Here is an 18537-nt window from a genome sequence, read left to right as displayed (position 1 = left end):
TTGTGATTATTGCAAATTTGATAGGATTACGAATATCTTTTTGTTGTTTGTAAAACTACAAATGCCTATAAGGTAAAAAATAATTTTGCAGTACCTAGATGGTGACATGAAAATTATTATTTTATGCTTGCTGATATTTTTTTTCTTTCTAAAAATACACATTTGAAATGTTATAAAGAGAAAAATTGAGGGTGGATAGAGTAAATAATCCATATCGTATATTAGTTGATAAAAATATTTTTTGAAAATTTTAAAGAATATATAATATTATAATTTATATTACAAAAGTAATTTGTTTTGGTTTAGCACAAAAGTTGGATGAAAATCTAATGAAAGTTGGCGGAATAAGCTCGTCGGTAGATGGACGCTTATGTTTAGTTGGGGTGAAAAATGGGAGTATATGAGAAATAGAAGTTAAAAAATGAATGTAAAAGAGATAGTTTGGTGTTTGCTTAGGGCGAAGAGATGGAGAGTATATAAGACTCAATATATAACATCTCTTCGGAGTCAATTTTGTTTGAAAAGGTGAAAGTATAAGATCAAGAAGACAAAAAAGTATATAATTTATTTTTATTTACTCTATCACCTATATTTATATATATATAGATAAAGTTTTCCTCAAATTCTTTTTTCCTTCTGGTTGATAATACTGAACTTATTATTAATTGAATATAATAATTTTAATTTTTTTAAAAAACAAACTAAAGTATTAATTGCATTGCATACATATGTATATACACATACATTTATAGATGTATATTGTAAAAACAACAAAAATACACAAATAGAGAGTAAAAAGTAAATTTTGTTTTAAAATTTACTTTCTCGTATTTATAGTGGAATGAGATATGATTAGTTCAATCCTAAGTCCAAAAGAACATTTAAAACAAGAATTTTCGATTAGTTTGCAACCAATATTTCTCTACACTTAAATAATCATACATCCAAACTTGGAGGGTGAAAAGGTAATAAAAATAATTATAAAGATATTTTTACAAAATACTAAAAAATACTTAAATATGAAATATATGATAGATACAACATGACACTCTCTTAATGAACGAAGAAAAACGAATAATTTTTATCGACATTTATAACACGATAATTATATTTAAATATAAATGGACTATGTGTATAATATTTTTTAAAGTATATAGGCTACGGATTTTATACACATAATATATAATAAGTTGGATATGAGATATTATCAATTTCTAATAAGAAAAATAAAATAAACTACCAAAAGAATGAAATTTTTGCTAATATTCCAATTGTCCAAGCCAAAAACAAAAGTAAAACAACATAAAATTCATTTCTTAATTTTCCAACAATCCTCTAAAACAAACCAAATTATTCTTACCTCCTTTCTTGATTGTATTTAGAAATAAATCAAAAAGAACGAAAATAATATATTGTAATTGGCCCCGGTCTATATATGTATGTATTTGTGCTGGAAGGTCTTCGTTTCCGTGTATCTATCTCCTCTGCTCTTACTGAACCTACCCCCAAAATAAAAAAGAAAGAAGAGAAATTTTGCCATTTGCCATGTCCCGAGAGAGGCCGCCTTCTCTCCGGCCAGCAGTCTTCTACTTCTAGTCGACTGCTTCCAAATATACCACAACACCACCCTAAAGGAGCAGATATAACACGAGACCCTCCAATTCCAAGAAAACCATGCGAAAACAAGAACCATTTATAGATGAAATCAAGCAGGCTGTGACAAAGAGAGAGATTCTTGAAGGATCTTGCAATCTTGAACAAAGAGAGAAGAAAAGCAGGGGGAAACCGAAGAGTTTTCTGAAAACCCCACTGCTTAAAACCCTGACAAATCAACGGATTGTTTGAGGGTTTTCATTTGGGTTTATTACTCCGGTTGATGAAAGCGAAGATGGGTTTGTTCACCAATCAGCGCACCGAGGAGAAGCAACAATGGCGGTGGTGCAACACAAAAATCCAAGAAAGAATACTTGGTAAAAACCCTCAAAACTAGTGTTCTCTTCCCACCATTTTACTCGAGCCCACCATCAAACCGCATCTACACTCACATGTTTCCACCTCTGGATTTTTCATTTCATTTGTTTAGGGTTTGAAAAGCCGGAGCAGTAGAGAAGAAAGGGCAAGAAAAAAGGAAAAGAAATTAAGTTGCCGATTTCTCTCTTCTCTATGTTTGTATCTATGTAAGTATCATTTTTAGCTCCTTAATTTTTTTATATTTCTGTAATTGTTTAACTTTTTATGGTGTTATTTAGCTTGAATCTTTTTTGTGGATGTGAACATTTGTGAATCTGTGGTTGCATGTGATTAATTTGTGGGCTTTATGGTTGAGTCGTGATTTTTTATGGCATGGGGAATGATAATTTTGATAAAAAAAGGAAGAAACTGATATCTGTTATGGGTTGTGTCTTAAAGTTAGTCCAACGAATGTTTATTCATTGAAAACAATTGTGAAATCATTTTCTATGACTTTTGTTTACTCATTAATTAAGAACCAGGCCCACCCTTCTTATCTATGCTTCTTTTTTTTGCAACTCTTCTTTTTTACTATATTACTTGGTAATTTTGATGATGCCATGTTCAACCGCCCACAGGTAATGGTTTTTCATTATCTTTTTGGTATCTCCTCGATTCTTACAAGAGTAATTGCTGGTTTTATTTTTGCATTTTATCCAGCTGAAATTTAATTTTCTTTTACTTGCTTGAAGTCATAATCAATTTGTTACTTGCTTTTACAGGGACTTGCTTACAACCCGAAGAAGAACCTCCTATATGTGGCTGACACTGAAAATCATGCTCTAAGGTAGCAGTATTCCTACGTGATTTCATTTTGCATATTGCAGTTGTCTTCCTGTTTCTGATACTAGTGAAGTTAGAAATTTTGGAGCGACGGCATACATTTTAGGACCTTGTTATGCTTGTTCTCTTTTCTACTCGGCATTGTGTGTTCCGCATTGTGATGCTTGTTGTCTGAAAACTGGAGGAAGGGAAGTTGAAGTAAATAGCAAGTAAGTACTTTGTTTGGTTGGACTAAGAATAGGGCAAGTATAAATGGAGATGACCGAGCCTGTAATTTTCTTCCCTTCTTGAATGTGAGAAAGGAAGAAATCAACTACTAAACAAGTCTTAGTCAATTATTGGTAAAACATATATGGGACATCAATAAATTTACTAATAATCTTTCTTGCTTCAAACAAGGTAGAATAGATATATCATACTTATCCATTACCAAGAGTACCTTATCTCTGGTTTCTGCTTCCCCTCCAAACATTGATATTTTTATTGTCTTTGTTATATTTTCTAACACCATTTTCCATTTCTGTTCCATTTTGGGAACCTTAAGAAAATCAATCAGAAGAGCATTCATCTGTTTTCATTGTTCCTAGTTGTTAATCATTCTTTATAATTTTCTAAGGGTCCTAGCATTAGTTACTTTGCAGGGAATTTGTATCAAACTTAATCTATAATTTGCTATTGCATTAATCTTCTACTACTGTAGGTTGGTTGATTTTGTTGATGAGTCTGTGCGGACCCTTGCTGGAAACGGAACCAAAGATTCTGACTACCAAGGAGGAGGATCAGGAACAACTCAGGCAAGATTTTTTGAACTAGAAGTATAAAATTATTAATGGACCATAAATCATGAGTATGGTCTTAATGCTGAAGGGAAAATAACATCCTTATCCAGTTATTAATATTGAAGAAATGAAACTCACTTAAGAGCACAGACTACACTTATAAGCATCAATATGTAACTTATATTCTCATTATATTTTCAGCTCCTCAATTCCCCCTGGGATGTCTGCTTTGAGCCTGTAAACGAAAATGTTTATATTGCAATGGCTGGGCAGCATCAGATCTGGAAACATAATACATTAGATGGAACTACCAGAGCTTTCAGTGGTGATGGCTATGAAAGAAATTTGAATGGTGCCAGGTACTGTATGTGTTTTCTGTTACTAGTGTGTCTGCGAAAGTCTCTTGATACCTGTGCAATTACATTTTAAGTTTGGCAGCATTCTGTGGTTTGTGTTTATTTATTACATCTTTTATGATCTTTCATGTTCTTCTTGAGAATGCTCTGGTTTATGAACAGTGGGAGTAATGATCCTTGTTTCTTATACAAATTTACTTTATGTGAGCCGTATCTCTGTTGGATATTGAAATTAGGTTATATCAGCAGTTTTGAACTAAAACTAGCTACTTGTTTATGGCTAAGCATGACACTGAATTAGCTAAACAATATAATGATGTCGTCGTGATAGCACACTGTGCAGTTTTGTGGCAAAAAAATGTATCGCTTTCTAGTATGCCGTATTATTTAGGGACCCGAAACTAGTCCTTTTATATTATGATCCTCTACTTCCATTCTGTTTTATGATTTGCTAATAATTACAGAGAAAATATAATGCGATAAATGTAATAATGCTGATGTTGCAGTAGTAGTAATAATATCAATAGTGATAATAATCGTAATAATAGGAAAAGCAGAGCTAATGTTCTATCATTTGAGCATTATTTTCGTTCATATACATCGCAATATGGACTTAACATATTATATGGCTCTGATTTTCATTAAATATATAGGTGATTATCATGTGATTGTTTACCTTTAAATGCATGTGATGCTATCCAATAGACGGTATATGCTAAGGTTATTACCCTCTTAAACCATTGCCTTGGGGGATGGATGCATTATCCAACGCTAATTAGAACCAAAATATGTTAGCATATTCAGGTAATGGGCTGTTAGTTTGTGAGATGTTTTACTGTTATGTTTGTCAAAATTTTAGATAAATGAAGAGAGAAACAAAAGAAAAGGATTTACGTAGTTCGCGCCATATGGCTATATCCATGAGGCAAATGTCCAAAGGGCTAAATTATGTTATTCTCTCTTGATTTGAGGTTATAATGTCCACCTATTTATATAGGTGAATTATATATATGAATAATGGAAAATGAATGAAATCCTTCCATAATCAAATCATAAATATATCACAAGAACCACTTATATATATTATTGTGATTTTCCAATTATTTGAAGAATCAATCCTTGATTCTCAACATTGTTCCTCAAGCTGAACATGGAGATCTTGATTGAAATGTTCAACTTGAACAACAAAGTCAAACTTTTCTTGAAGTCTTGGATATGCAACAAAAATGGAACATCCTCTTGCTGCAATTGGAAAGTTTAGTGGTACAATAATCAATGTGCACCAAGAAATGAAATGCATGAAATACATGCTACGGCAAAATCCAAGCTGGCCCTAAAACATGCTCCATGGACAAGATCTTAGATATGTGAAGAGAGAAATAAAAGACGAGGATACGTGGTTTTTTCATTTGGCCTACATACACAACACAAATGTCCAAAAGGCTAAATTATGTTATCGTAACTTGATTTGAGGTTATGACATCCGTGGTGAATCGCATATGTCAATAATGGAAATTGGAAGAAATTCTTCCAAAATCAAATCATATAAGTATCACAAAAATCACTTAGATTGTCTTGTAATTTTACAAGTATTTGAAGAATCAATTCTTTGATTCTCAACAATGTTGAAATAAGATTGGAAAGCTACTACAACACCTATTAAGAGGCACTTGTTTGTCTTTGGTGTTCTTTGTGTTTGATTAGGGAGAATTTGATTTTTACATCTGCACTTATTTTAGGCGCAACTGAAATTTTCAAAAACTTCCGTGATCTTTTTCAAATGGTTTTTCTGATTTTTTGAGACTTTTGTTTTATGTTGATACAGTTCTGCGAGCACTTCATTTGCGCAACCTTCTGGAATTACTTTGTCACCTGGTACGTGGTAAAAATTCAAAGCTAGTTGCAATATTGTTAATTCATGCAGTATTTTCACTTGTTTGTTTTGATAGATTTAAAGGAAGCATATATCGCTGATAGTGAGAGTAGCTCTATTCGGGCACTTGGCTTAAGGACAGGGGGATCGAGGCTACTCGCTGGTGGTGATCCGATTTTCTCTGACAATTTATTTAAGGTATGTCTGCTAACCAATTGGAATCTTATCGATCTTTGCACTAGTTGGATGGGATGTTGAACTTATTTGTTAGCTTGGTTGTGTTATATGTTTCAGTTCGGAGACTGTGATGGAGTAGGTTCTGAAGTTCTTCTTCAACATCCTTTAGAAGTCTTTTGCGGAAATGTGGGTCAAATTTATCTGGCGGATTCATACAATCACAAGGTACATGACATAAAATTTTAGTAATAGCGGCAAGAATTGTGCAAGTTTAAGAATGCTAAACTGTTGGAGTTATTATCATAGTTCTGTGAGTTGGCGGAAACTCATATTTTCCTTATCCTGATTTCTTGTGTCCGGAATGTGTTATTTGAGAATTGATCGGTGGAATGTGTTTATGAATTATCCATCTATGGATGTCAATATGACATCTACTAGTGATAGAAAATCCAGTGTTCGTCCCCTTCTTGGGCAAGTTGTTTATAGCACAGTTTCATGTTGCACTTTGTGATTTGGAGGCAATTTGTGCATCCAATATAGGTTGGGACTTGACAATTGTATTAAAACCGATCGCCAGTTGGGATAGTGGGAGTTTGCATGAAGAGCTGTTTGGCATGTGGGAGCTACCCCTGGAACCCCCCCGACAAAATGATTGTGATGCCCCATCCTACATGGAATAAATATTAGAAAAGTAAACACTGGGCTGCTTGTTTATTCATAATTGTTATATTTGAGTCCTTTTTGCCGACTTGTTATTTTTTACACGTTTCCTGACTGCAGTTGACGGCTGGCCATAATTGTTATATTTGAGTACTTTCTGCCGTCTTGTTACTTTACACTTTTCCTGGCTGCAGTTGATATTACTATTTAAAGATAATTTGTTGTTTGAAAATTACGTTTATGAAACTCTTCCAAGTTAGCTGATCAAAAGTTGATGGATATACTGGTATTCCATTCTGTAGGACATGGAATGAAAAATATGACTGTGACTTATGATTTGAACTTTCATGTGATCATTTGTAGGGCTGGTAAGAAAGAAACATGGTCCTTTTGATGTGCCAATATACGCGGGTTAGATTCGATTTGTGCTCTGGGGCCTAAAGCTCGAATATATGAAGTCTTTAGAGCACAGGCTCCTCTTTGGTAGATTACTTTGCCCGAGAAACTATTTATTCAGTATCACAAATATAAAAAGATCTTATTTGAATTTGAAGTTGAAACTTGATATCATGTAGGAATATGGTGCTTCAAAATGAGCCTTCTAATGCTGATGAGGATCTTGAGCTTTTTGAAGATTGTGAGTTGATTCTGAGTGTTAATCGGCCAACTGCATACGGTGGGATTTTGAGAAGCATGTGTGCTTAAGTTTTACATATAATATCCAAAAAAGGCATTGCAAAATTTGAGCATTACTTTGCGTGGACACTATATAAGATTTATATTGAGATAAGTAACTGCTACCTTTTTGCAGATATCTTCTAAGTTTTATTTTATTGTCACTGGGTTAGTCACCATTTCGTATGTATACTTACTACTTGCTTAATCAATTTTTTTAGCAATGGCAATGCAGATAAGGTAGGCTGGTGGAGGTCATAGCTCTTGCCTCGCATGTGCACCCCTTGATAGCGGCAGCCACAGCTCTACATGGCTGTCATTTTTTGATTATTGTTTGTGAGGTGCATGAAATTTGCTGCATTTTTATCTTTGCTTTGTGATTAATAGGTAAGTTTCGCAATTCTCATATGTAGAAAAGATTTGCTATGCTTGAATTTATCTTTTCTTTAGTTTCTGTAGCTCATTGTTTCTAATTAATACATTTTGACAATTGAATTATATCAGAAAGAGGTGCAAATCTCTGTAGAACTTAGTTATGGAAGACTTGTTTCAGAAAATTAAAGGAAGATATGACTTGGAACTTCCAAAACTTTGATTTATTGTTGCTTGTGCTCTCTAGGTATTATGACATATTACTCCTATTGGATTAGAGTGACTTGCCAAACAATCTTTCTTGTAATAAAGTAACAAGAGATTGGAGCCCAATATTCAATTCGACAATTGAATTAGATTAGTAGGGGAATTAATGTGTTGGAATGTGGATGTGTGGGGACTAAAAGTTTTTATTTGGGAGTTGACAATTTTTAGTGAACACCGAAACTTGTGAAGGAAGTTAGTGTCTTGAGAAAAATATGCGAATTATCCTGTAGTAGCACTTGAATTTTTTGATTGTTGTCTTGTCTTATCCCTTAGATTATGAGGAATTTTTGGTATAAGTCGAGATAAGCAGGAGAGACTAGCACTAGTGGCATATAAAAAAAAGTAGTGTGAAGTGTGTTCCATTGACTGCATCAAATGAACAATGTTCAAGAATCAACACAAAAGCCTTTGTGTGAGCTTTTGGACCAAAGCACTTTCATTTAAACAGTGCTACATTTCTTTTGATCGAGGGCATCAAACTTAGTGTGTCCATTCTAGAACTTGCTTGTGTAATACATTTTGAGTCCGCATTCTTGTAAGATTGGTGCATGAAAGTGATAAGGGCACTTAGGAATACCCCATTACCTCAAAAGAGCCTACCTTGAATTCACCCATAGAATAACTCATTTGAGCCTTTTCTTTTCTTTTGTTGGTTAAACCACGTCATAAGCTGAATCATCCCCTTCTTGATTATCTCCTGAACTGATTTTTGAACCCATTTAAGGGGATGGTGTTGGCTTGGTTGCTTGTAAATTGACATGATGCACTGCTATCCCCAAGGAAAAGAAAAAGAGATATGGAACGAGGAAATGAAAAACAAATGATGAAACAGAAAGAACAAAGAGACGAAGAAAAAGGAGAAGAGAAAGAAGAAGAAAAAAAGAAAGGAAAGAAGAAAATATTGAGAAAAAACAAAAGAAAAAAAAAGAAAGGAAAGAAGAAGATTGAGGAAAAAAAAGGAGAAGAAAAAGAAGAAAAAAGGAAAGGAAAGAAGAAAAGATTGAGAAGAAAAAGAAGAAAAAGAAATAGAAAACGAAAAAATTGGAGGTGTTTGATTGTTCAAATTACTTGAATCGAGTTGAAAGGAGGTTGGAAGGGAAAGATAAGCAACTAGGTCGGCATCGCTCCTTTGAATTCATAAGCCCCAATTCGGCCTATCTTTTGCCACACCTTGTCCTAAGCCCCATTACAACCCTTGAAAAGACCCTTTGATTCATGTATTAATTTTCATTTTGTTGGCGGAGGAGATTTGATTCACAAGCAAGCCTATGGTAATGGCATTCTATGTATTGATTTGAGTGGAACCCAAATTCTTAAACACTTGAGTGGAGTGATTAGTGATTACACTCATACCTTTGTGAGAGTGTTGAGACTTGTTTCATTTTATTTTGATGAAGTCAATGGGATACTTGTGTGTTGAATATTGTATGTTGTACTGCAAGTGCTTGTCTCAGTATTGCTCGCTCTTCTTATACTATTAAGTCTTATTAGTATAGGGGATATACTTGAGTGACATGAAAGGATATTTGAGAATTGCTACTTGGATAATTTGTGTATTTGGACTGAGACATGCTTGAGGGTAGTCATGGTTTCGGTGTAGGGGAATAAGCTATATTTTAAAGCTTGTGTGCATGCTTATTCGAGTCATTGGGAAAGATTTTATTGCATACTTTAGTAATGTTAAGTTACCCCAATTTCCTAGAGGATGGGAGTGGGTGTGTAAGGTAGGTGATAGTTTTTTTCACTTCACATTGGACGTTGTAGGAGTGTGGTTTAACTCTTTTGTTCTTGTGGTGAGGGGATTTTTGTTTAGAGCTAGCATGTCTTATAATTAATGTTGTGTGTCTTCTAAGTATGAGCTTAGCTTGTGGTTTGCAGTCTATCAGAAAATTGATGTTAGCAAATCTAACACAAAAGTGCTCAGTACTGTTAATCTTTATGTACAGTAATTTTCTATTATTTTACTTTATATGTTTTATATTCATTCTGTTTGGTATGTGAGCTTTGCTTGTTGTTTGCAGGCTATCAAAAAATTGATGTTAGCAAATCTAACACAAAAGTGCTGAGTATACAATGAAGCTGATGAGAGCAATCCAGGAGAGTGTGGTTGTTAGGACTAATGGAGAGTGAATATCCAGATTTCAGCATTGAAGAGAAGTTAAATGCTTTTGTTGCGTTGATTGATCTACTCAGAGTTGGTTCCAGTATCAAAATGGAGGTAAGCCTTTTATTTTTTTTAATAGCTCCTTTATGCATTTCGTCATAAGTGTGAGTATGTTTCTTCTTCTCTCTACACAAATCTCTTGTTTGCAGTTTCTAATTTGCGATTTGGCTTTCTGAGTGATAATTGAAAAAATTCCAAGACTGTTGTATGCCCATATGCTGAAAATGATCTTGAAAACAGTGACTCTCCTTGTTTCTCATAATTGGAATGACAGGCTCGTTCTTCTGAGGTTGGGTCGCAAAATACTTGGGCTAATCCATATTAACTGTGACTAACTAATTTGAGGGCTAAAGATACAACCCAGATTCAGAGTCAGCCCTTGAATTTCTTGCCAAAACACTGCCAACGGGCTGTGGTGACATTAGGCTCCAAAGGCTGCAACGCGAGGTGACATTAGGCTCCAAAGGCTGCAACGCGAAACACGGAAAAGAGGCATGTTCTATGTGCCGTGTCTTCCCACTTGACGTTTTAGTTCCAACTCTAACCACCAAAGTGGAAACAAGAAGCATCAGATGAATATCACAAGGGCAATGAGTAATGTCAGACAAACCAAAATCATTATATGAGATCTTTGCTACTGTATATAATTTTCCAAAATTCTATCTGCGACATTGACGAGGAGGAGGCCCCGGCAAAAGTTCTATCAGCGCTCATGACATATGCTGGAAATTGGAGAATTTTCTGGAAGGAAGAAAAGGGAACAGTTTCTGCAGTTAAACTCTTGCATCCATTTGTGCAAAACCTGGATAAGTATTTGGTGTCCATATTAGCACAGCAGTGATGCCTTCTATGAAATGCCAGAAACAAATGGTGGTGGCCTGTGCACGTGGTTATTTGCAGAAGCTCGTCGGGTGGGCTGGCGCAAGTTTATGGGGACTCTTTCTCAGGCCTTAAGTTGAGCAACAGCAGAAGAGGTGACCGAGTTTGGATACTGTTGATCTGTATGTACAGTAATTTTCTATTATCTTTATATGTTATGTTTTATATTCATTCTGCTTAGTATGAGCTTAGCTTGTGGTTTGCAGGCTATCAAAAAATTTATGTTAGCAAATCTAACACAAAAGTGCTGAGTATACAATGAAGCTGATGAGAGCAATCCAGGAGAGTGTGGTTGTTAGGACTAACTAACGGAGAGTGAATATCCAGATTTCAGCATTAAAGAGATGTTAAATGCTTTTGTTGCGTTGATTGATCTACTCAGAGTTGGTTCCAGTATCAAAATGGAGGTAAGCCTTTTGGTTCCAGTATCAAAATGGAGGTAAGCCTTTTATTTTTTTTAATAGCTCCTTTATGCATTTCGTTATAAGCGTGAGTATGCTTCTTCTTCTCTTTGCACAAATCTCTTGTTTGCAGTTTCTAATTTGCGATTTTGCTTTCTGAGTGTTAATTGAAGAAATTCTATGACTGTTGTATGCCCATATGCTGAAAATGATCTTGAAAACAGTGATTCTCCTTGTTTCTCATAATTGTAATGACATTAGGCTCGTTCTTCTGAGACTGGGTAGCAAAATACTTGGGCTAATCCATATTAACTGTGACTAACTAATTTCAGGGCTAAAGATACAACCCAGATTCAGAGTCGGCCCTTGAATTTCTTGCCAAAACACTCCAACGGGCTGTGGTGACATTACGCTCCAAAGGCTGCAACGCGAAACACGGAAAAGAGGCATGTTCTGTGTGCCGTGTCTTCCACTTGACGTTTTAGTTCCAACTCTAACCATCAAAGTGGAAACAAGAAGCATCAGATGAATATCACAAGGGCAATGAGTAATGTCAGACAAACCAAAATCATTATATGAGATCTCTGCTACTGTAAGTCTGTATATAATTTTCCAAAATTATATCTGCGACATTGGCGAGGAGGAGGCTCCGGCAAAAGTTCTATCAGCGCTCATGAAATATGCTGGAAATTGGAGAATTTTCTGGAAGGAAGAAATGGGAACAGTTTCTGCAGTTAAACTCTTGCATCCATTTGTGCAAAACCTGGATAAGTATTTGGTGTCCATATTAGCACAGCAGTCATGCCTTCTAAGAAATGCCAGAAACAAATGGTGGTGGCCTGTACACGTGGTTATTTGCAGAAGCTCGTCGGTGGGGTGGCGCAAGTTTATGGGGACTCTTTCTCAGGCCTTAAGTTGAGCAACAACAGAAGAGGTGACCGAGTTTGGATACTGTTGATCTGTATGTACAGTAATTTTCTATTATTTTTTCTTTATATGTTTTATATTCATTCTGAAATTCTAGGACTGTTGTATGCCCGTATGCTGAAAATGATCTTGAAAACAGTGACTCTCCTTGTTTCTCATAATTGGAATGACATTAGGCTCGTTCTTCTGATGTTGGGTCGCAAAATACTTGGGCTAATCCATATTAACTGTGACTAACTAATTTCAGGGCTAAAGATACAACCCAGATTCAGAGTCGGCCCTTGAATTTCTTGCCAAAACACTGCCAATGGGCTGTGGTGACATTTGGCTCCAAAGGCTGCAGCGCAAAACACGGCAAAGAGGCATGTTCTATGTGCCGTGTCTTCCACTTGACGTTTTAGTTCCAACTCTAACCATCAAAGTGGAAACAAGAAGCATCAGATGAACATCACAAGGGCAATGAGTAATGTGAGACAAACCAAAATCATCATATGAGATCTCTGCTACTGTATATAATTTTCCAAAATTCTGTCTGCGACATTGACGAGGAGGAGGCTCCGGCGAAAGGTCTATGAGCGCTCATGAAATATGCTGGAAATTGGAGAATTTTCTGGAAGGAAGAAATGGGAACAGTTTCTGCAGTTAAACTCTTGCATCCATTTGTGCAAAACCTGGATAAATATTTGGGTCCATATTAGCACAGCAGTCATGCCTTCTAAGAAATGCCGGAAACAAATGGTGGTGGCCTGTGCACGTGGTTATTTGCAGAAGCTCATCGGGTGGGGTGGCGCAAGTTTATGGGGACTCTTTCTCAGGCCTTAAGTTGAGCAACAACAGAAGAGGTGACGAGTTTGGATACTGTTGATCTGTATGTACAGTAATTTTCTATTATTTTTTCTTTATATGTTTTATATTCATTCTGCTTAGTATGAGCTTAGCTTGTGGTTTGCAGGCTATCAAAAAGTTGATGTTAGCAAATCTAACACAAAAGTGCTGAGTATACAATGAAGCTGATGAGAGCAATCCAGGAGAGTGTGGTTGTTAGGACTAACGGAGAGTGAATATCCAGATTTCAGCATTGAAGAGAAGTTAAATACTTTTGTTGCGTTGATTGATCTACTCAGAGTTGGTTCCAGTATCAAAATGGAGGTAAGCCTTTTATTTTTCTTAATAGCTCCTTTATGCATTTCGTTATAAGGGTGAGTATGTTTATTCTTTTCTCTGCACAAATCTCTTGTTTGCAGTTTCTAATTTGCGATTTTGCTTTCTGAGTGTTAATTGAAGAAATTCTACGACTGTTGTATGCCCATATGTTGAAAATGATCTTGAAAACAGTGACTCTCCTTGTTTCTCATAATTGGAATGACATTAGGCTCGTTCTTCTGAGATTGGGTAGCAAAATACTTGGGCTAATCCATATTAACTGTGACTAACTAATTTCAGGGCTAAAGATACAACCCAGATTCAGAGTCGGCCCTTGAATTTCTTGCCAAAACACTGCCAACGGGCTGTGTGACATTAGGCTCCAAAGGCTGCAACGCGAAACACGGAAAAGAGGCATGTTCTATGTGCCGTGTCTTCCACTTGACGTTTTAGTTCCAACTCTAACCACCGAAGTGGAAACAAGAAGCATCAGATGAACATCACAAGGGCAATGAGTAATGTCAGACAAACCAAAATCATCATATGAGATCTCTGCTACTGTATATAATTTTCCAAACTTCTATCTGCGACATTGACGAGGAAGAGGCTCCGGCAGAAGATCTATCAGCGTTCATATGCTGGAAATTGAAGAATTTTCTGGAGGGAAGAAAAGGGAACAGTTTCTGCAGTTAAACTCTTGCATCCATTTGTGCAAAACCTGGAAGTATTTGGTGTCCATATTAGCAGCAGTGATGCTTTCTAAGAAATGCCGGAAACAAATGGTGGTGGCCTGTGCACGTGGTTATTTGCAGAAGCTCGTCGGGTGGGGTGGCGCAAGTTTATGGGGACTCTTTCTCAGGCCTTAAGTTGAGCAACAACAGAAGAGGTGACCGAGTTTGAATACTGTTGATCTGTATGTACAGTAATTTTCTAGTATTTTTTCTTTATATGTTTTATATTCATTCTGCTTAGTATGAGTTTAGCTTGTGGTTTGCAGGCTATCAAAAAATTGATGTTAGCAAATCTAACACAAAAGTGCTGAGTATACAATGAAGCTGATGAGAGCAATCCAGGAGAGTGTGGTTGTTAGGACTAACGGAGAGTGAATATCCAGATTTCAGCATTGAAGAGAAGTTAAATGCTTTTGTTGCGTTGATTGATCTACTCAGAGTTGGTTCCTGTATCAAAATGGAGGTAAGCCTTTTATTTTTTTAGTAGCTCCTTTATGCATTTCGTTATAAGGGTGAGTATGTTTGTTCTTTTCTCTGCACAAATCTCTTGTTTGCAGTTTCTAATTTGCGATTTTGCTTTCTGAGTGTTAATTGAAGAAATTCTACGACTGTTGTATGCCCATATGCTGAAAATGATCTTGAAAACAGTGACTCTCCTTGTTTCTCATATTTGGAATGACATTAGGCTCGTTCTTCTGAGATTGGGTAGCAAAATACTTGGGCTAATCCATATTAACTGTGACTAACTAATTTCAGGGCTAAAGATACAACCCAGAATCAGAGTCGGCCGTCGAATTTCTTGCCAAAACACTGCCAACGGGGTGTGGTGACGTTACGCTCCAAAGGCTGCAATGCGAAACACGGAAAAGAGGCATGTTCTATGTGCCGTGTCTTCCACTTGACGTTTTAGTTCCAACTCTAACCATCAAAGTGGAAACAAGAAGCATCAGATGAATATCACAAGGGCAATGAGTAATGTCAGACAAACCAAAATCATTATATGAGATCTCTGCTACTGTAAGTCTGTATATAATTTTCCAAAATTATATCTGCGACATTGGCGAGGAGGAGGCTCCGGCAAAAGTTCTATCAGCGCTCATGAAATTTGCTGGAAATTGGAGGATTTTCTGGAAAGAAGAAAAGTGAACAGTTTCTGCAGTTAAACTTGAGTATACAATGAAGCTGATGAGAGCAATCCAGGAGAGTGTGGTTGTTAGGACTAACGGAGAGTGAATATCCAGATTTCAGCATTGAAGAGAAGTTAAATACTTTTGTTGCGTTGATTGATCTACTCAGAGTTGGTTCCAGTATCAAAATGGAGGTAAGCCTTTTATTTTTCTTAATAGCTCCTTTATGCATTTCGTTATAAGGGTGAGTATGTTTCTTCTTCTCTCTGCACAAATCTCTTGTTTGCAGTTTCTAATTTGCGATTTTGCTTTCTGAGTGTTAATTGAAGAAATTCTACGACTGTTGTATGCCCATATGCTGAAAAGATCTTGAATACAGTGACTCTCCTTGTTTCTCATATTTGGAATGACATTAGGCTCGTTCTTCTGAGATTGGGTAGCAAAATACTTGGGCTAATCCATATTAACTGTGACTAACTAATTTCAGGGCTAAAGATACAACCCAGATTCAGAGTCGGCTCTTGAATTTCTTGCCAAAACACTCCAACGGGCTGTGGTGACATTAGGCTCAAAAGGCTGCAACGCGAAACACGGAAAAGAGGCATGTTCTGTGTGCCGTGTCTTCCACTTGACGTTTTAGTGCCAACTCTAACCATCAAAGCGGAAACAAGAAGCATCAGATGAACATCACAAGGGCAATGAGTAATGTCAGACAAACCAAAATCATCATATGAGATCTCTGCTACTGTATATAATTTTCCAAAATTCTGTCTGCGACATTGACGAGGAGGAGGCTCCGGCGAAAGGTCTATGAGCGCTCATGAAATATGCTGGAAATTGGAGAATTTTCTGCAAGGAAGAAAAGGGAACAGTTTCTGCAGTTAAACTCTTGCATCCATTTGCGCAAAACCTGGATAAGTATTTGGTGTCCATATTAGCAGCAGTCATGCCTTCTAAGAAATGCCGGAAACAAATGGTGGTGGCCTGTGCACGTGGTTATTTGCAGAAGCTCGTCGGGTGGGCTGGCGCAAGTTAATGGGGACTCTTTCTCAGGCCTTAAGTTGAGCAACAACAGAAGAGGTGACCGAGTTTGGATACTGTTAATCTTTATGTACAGTAATTTTCTATTATTTTACTTTATATGTTTTATATTCATTCTGTTTGGTATGTGAGCTTTGCTTGTTGTTTGCAGGCTATCAAAAAATTTATGTTAGCAAATCTAACACAAAAGTGCTGAGTATACAATGAAGCTGATGAGAGCAATCCAGGAGAGTGTGGTTGTTAGGACTAACTAACGGAGAGTGAATATCCAGATTTCAGTATTAAAGAGAAGTTAAATGCTTTTGTTGCGTTGATTGATCTAATCAGAGTTGGTTCCAGTATCAAAATGGAGGTAAGCCTTTTATTTTTTTTAATAGCTCCTGTATGCATTTCGTTATAAGGGTGAGTATGTTTCTTCTTCTCTCTACACAAATCTCTTGTTTGCAGTTTCTAATTTGCGATTTTGCTTTCTGAGTGTTAATTGAAGAAATCCTACGACTGTTGTATGCTCATATGCTGAAAATGATCTTCAAAACAGTGACTCTCCTTGTTTCTCATAATTGGAATGACATTAGGCTCCTTCTTCTGAGGTTGGGTCGCAAAATACTTGGGCTAATCCATATTAACTGTGACTAACTAATTTCAAGGCTAAAGATACAACCCAGATTCAGAGGCGGCCCTTGAATTTCTTGCCAAAACACTGCCAACGGGCTGTGGTGACATTAGGCTCCAAAGGCTGCAACGCGAAACACGGAAAAGAGGCATGTTCTATGTGCCGTGTCTTCCACTTGACGTTTTAGTTCCAACTGTAACCATCAAAGTGGAAACAAGAAGCATCAGATGAACATCATAAGGGCAATGAGTAATGTCAGACAAACCAAAATCATTATATGAGATCTCTGCTACTGTATATAATTTTCCAAAATTCTATCTGCGACTTTGACGAGGCGGAGGCTCCGGAAAAAGTTCTATCAGCGCTCATGAAATATGCTGGAAATTGGAGAATTTTCTGGAAGGAAGAAAAGGGAACAGTTTCTGCAGTTAAACTCTTGCATCCATTTGTGCAAAACCTGGATAAGTATTTGGTGTCCATATTAGCAGCAGTCATGCCCTCTAAGAAATGCCGGAAACAAATGGTGGTGGCCTGTGCACGTGGTTATTTGCAGAAGCTCGTCGGGTGGGCTTTTATGGGGACTCTTTCTCAGGCCTTAAGTTGAGCAACAACAGAAGAGGTGACCGAGTTTGGATACTGTTAATCTGTATGTACAGTAATTTTCTATTATTTTTTCTTTATATGTTTTATATTCATTCTGATTAGTATTGAGCTTTAGCTTGTGGTTTGCAGTCTATCAAAAAATTGATGTTAGCAAATCTAACACAAAAATGCTGAGTATACAATGAAGTTGATGAGAGCAATCCAGGAGGGTGTGGTTCTTAGGACTAATGGAGAGTGAATATCCAGATTTCAGCATTGAAGAGAAGTTAAATGCTTTTGTTGCGTTGATTGATCTACTCAGAGTTGGTTCCAGTATCAAAATGGAGGTAACCCTTTCATTTTTTTTAATAGCTCCTTTATGCATTTTGTTATAAGGGTCAGTATGTTTCTTCTTCTCTCTACACAAATCTCTTGTTTGCAGTTTCTAATTTGCGATTTTGCTTTCTGAGTGTTAATTGAAGAAATTCTATGACTGTTGTATGCCCATATGCTGAAAATGATCTTGAAACCAGTTACTCTCCTTGTTTCTCATAATTGGAATGACATTAGGCTCGTTCTTCTGTGATTGGGTCGCAAAATACATGGGCTAATCCATATTAACTGTGACTAACTAATTTCAGGGCTAAAGATACAACCCAGATTCAGAGTCGGCCGTCGAATTTCTTGCCAAAACACTGCCAACGGGGTGTGGTGACGTTACGCTCCAAAGGCTGCAACGCGAAACACGGAAAAGACGCATGTTCTATGTGCCGTGTCTTCCACTTGACGTTTTAGTTCCAACTCTAACCATCAAAGTGGAAACAAGAAGCATCAGATGAATATCACAAGGGCAATGAGTAATGTCAGACAAACCAAAATCATTATATGAGATCTTTGCTACTGTATATAATTTTCCAAAATTCTGTCTGCGACATTGACGAGGAGGAGGCTCCGGCAAAAGTTCTATCAGCGCTCAT

At 36.6% G+C, this 18537-nt stretch overlaps 1 protein-coding gene and 2 long non-coding RNA genes across 5 annotated transcripts; all 3 read left to right on the top strand.

The window, feature by feature from the left end:
• Nucleotides 1–2320: 2320 nt before the first annotated feature.
• On the top strand, nt 2321–8842 carry LOC105179769 (NHL repeat-containing protein 2-like). 2 transcript variants are annotated; one of them, XM_011103409.2, is made up of 9 exons: nt 2326–2588; nt 2733–2797; nt 3494–3587; nt 3774–3931; nt 5754–5803; nt 5878–5999; nt 6096–6203; nt 7002–7121; nt 7214–8842. In XM_011103409.2, exons 1-8 carry the CDS (start codon nt 2460–2462, stop codon nt 7008–7010), a joined length of 735 nt encoding a protein of 244 aa, XP_011101711.2. In that variant the 5' UTR covers nt 2326–2459; the 3' UTR covers nt 7011–7121; nt 7214–8842. The 2 variants fall into 2 exon arrangements, with proteins under 2 accessions (XP_011101710.2, XP_011101711.2); XM_011103408.2 differs by lacking the exons at nt 7002–7121; nt 7214–8842 and having other exon boundaries at nt 2321–2588; nt 6096–6257.
• Nucleotides 8843–9910: 1068 nt separating this feature from the next.
• LOC105179767 lies at nt 9911–14149 on the top strand. 2 transcript variants are annotated; one of them, XR_849372.2, is made up of 7 exons: nt 9911–10170; nt 10462–10531; nt 10564–11117; nt 11202–11402; nt 11729–12357; nt 13276–13472; nt 13767–14149. It is a non-coding gene; the product is annotated as an uncharacterized LOC105179767 (long non-coding RNA). The 2 variants fall into 2 exon arrangements; XR_002286391.1 differs by having other exon boundaries at nt 9912–10170; nt 10564–11090.
• Nucleotides 14150–14197: 48 nt separating this feature from the next.
• LOC105179766 lies at nt 14198–18496 on the top strand. The gene is made up of 8 exons (XR_002286392.1): nt 14198–14352; nt 14464–14660; nt 14954–15518; nt 15812–16404; nt 16517–16717; nt 17013–17597; nt 17711–17907; nt 18202–18496. It is a non-coding gene; the product is annotated as an uncharacterized LOC105179766 (long non-coding RNA).
• Nucleotides 18497–18537: the final 41 nt, after the last annotated feature.

Source organism: Sesamum indicum, unplaced genomic scaffold (genome assembly GCF_000512975.1).
Source record: "Sesamum indicum cultivar Zhongzhi No. 13 unplaced genomic scaffold, S_indicum_v1.0 scaffold00204, whole genome shotgun sequence".
Lineage (NCBI taxonomy): Eukaryota > Viridiplantae > Streptophyta > Magnoliopsida > Lamiales > Pedaliaceae > Sesamum > Sesamum indicum.
The sequence above is the reverse complement of the archived record's forward strand: the minus strand, read 5'-3'. Positions and strand labels throughout refer to the sequence as shown.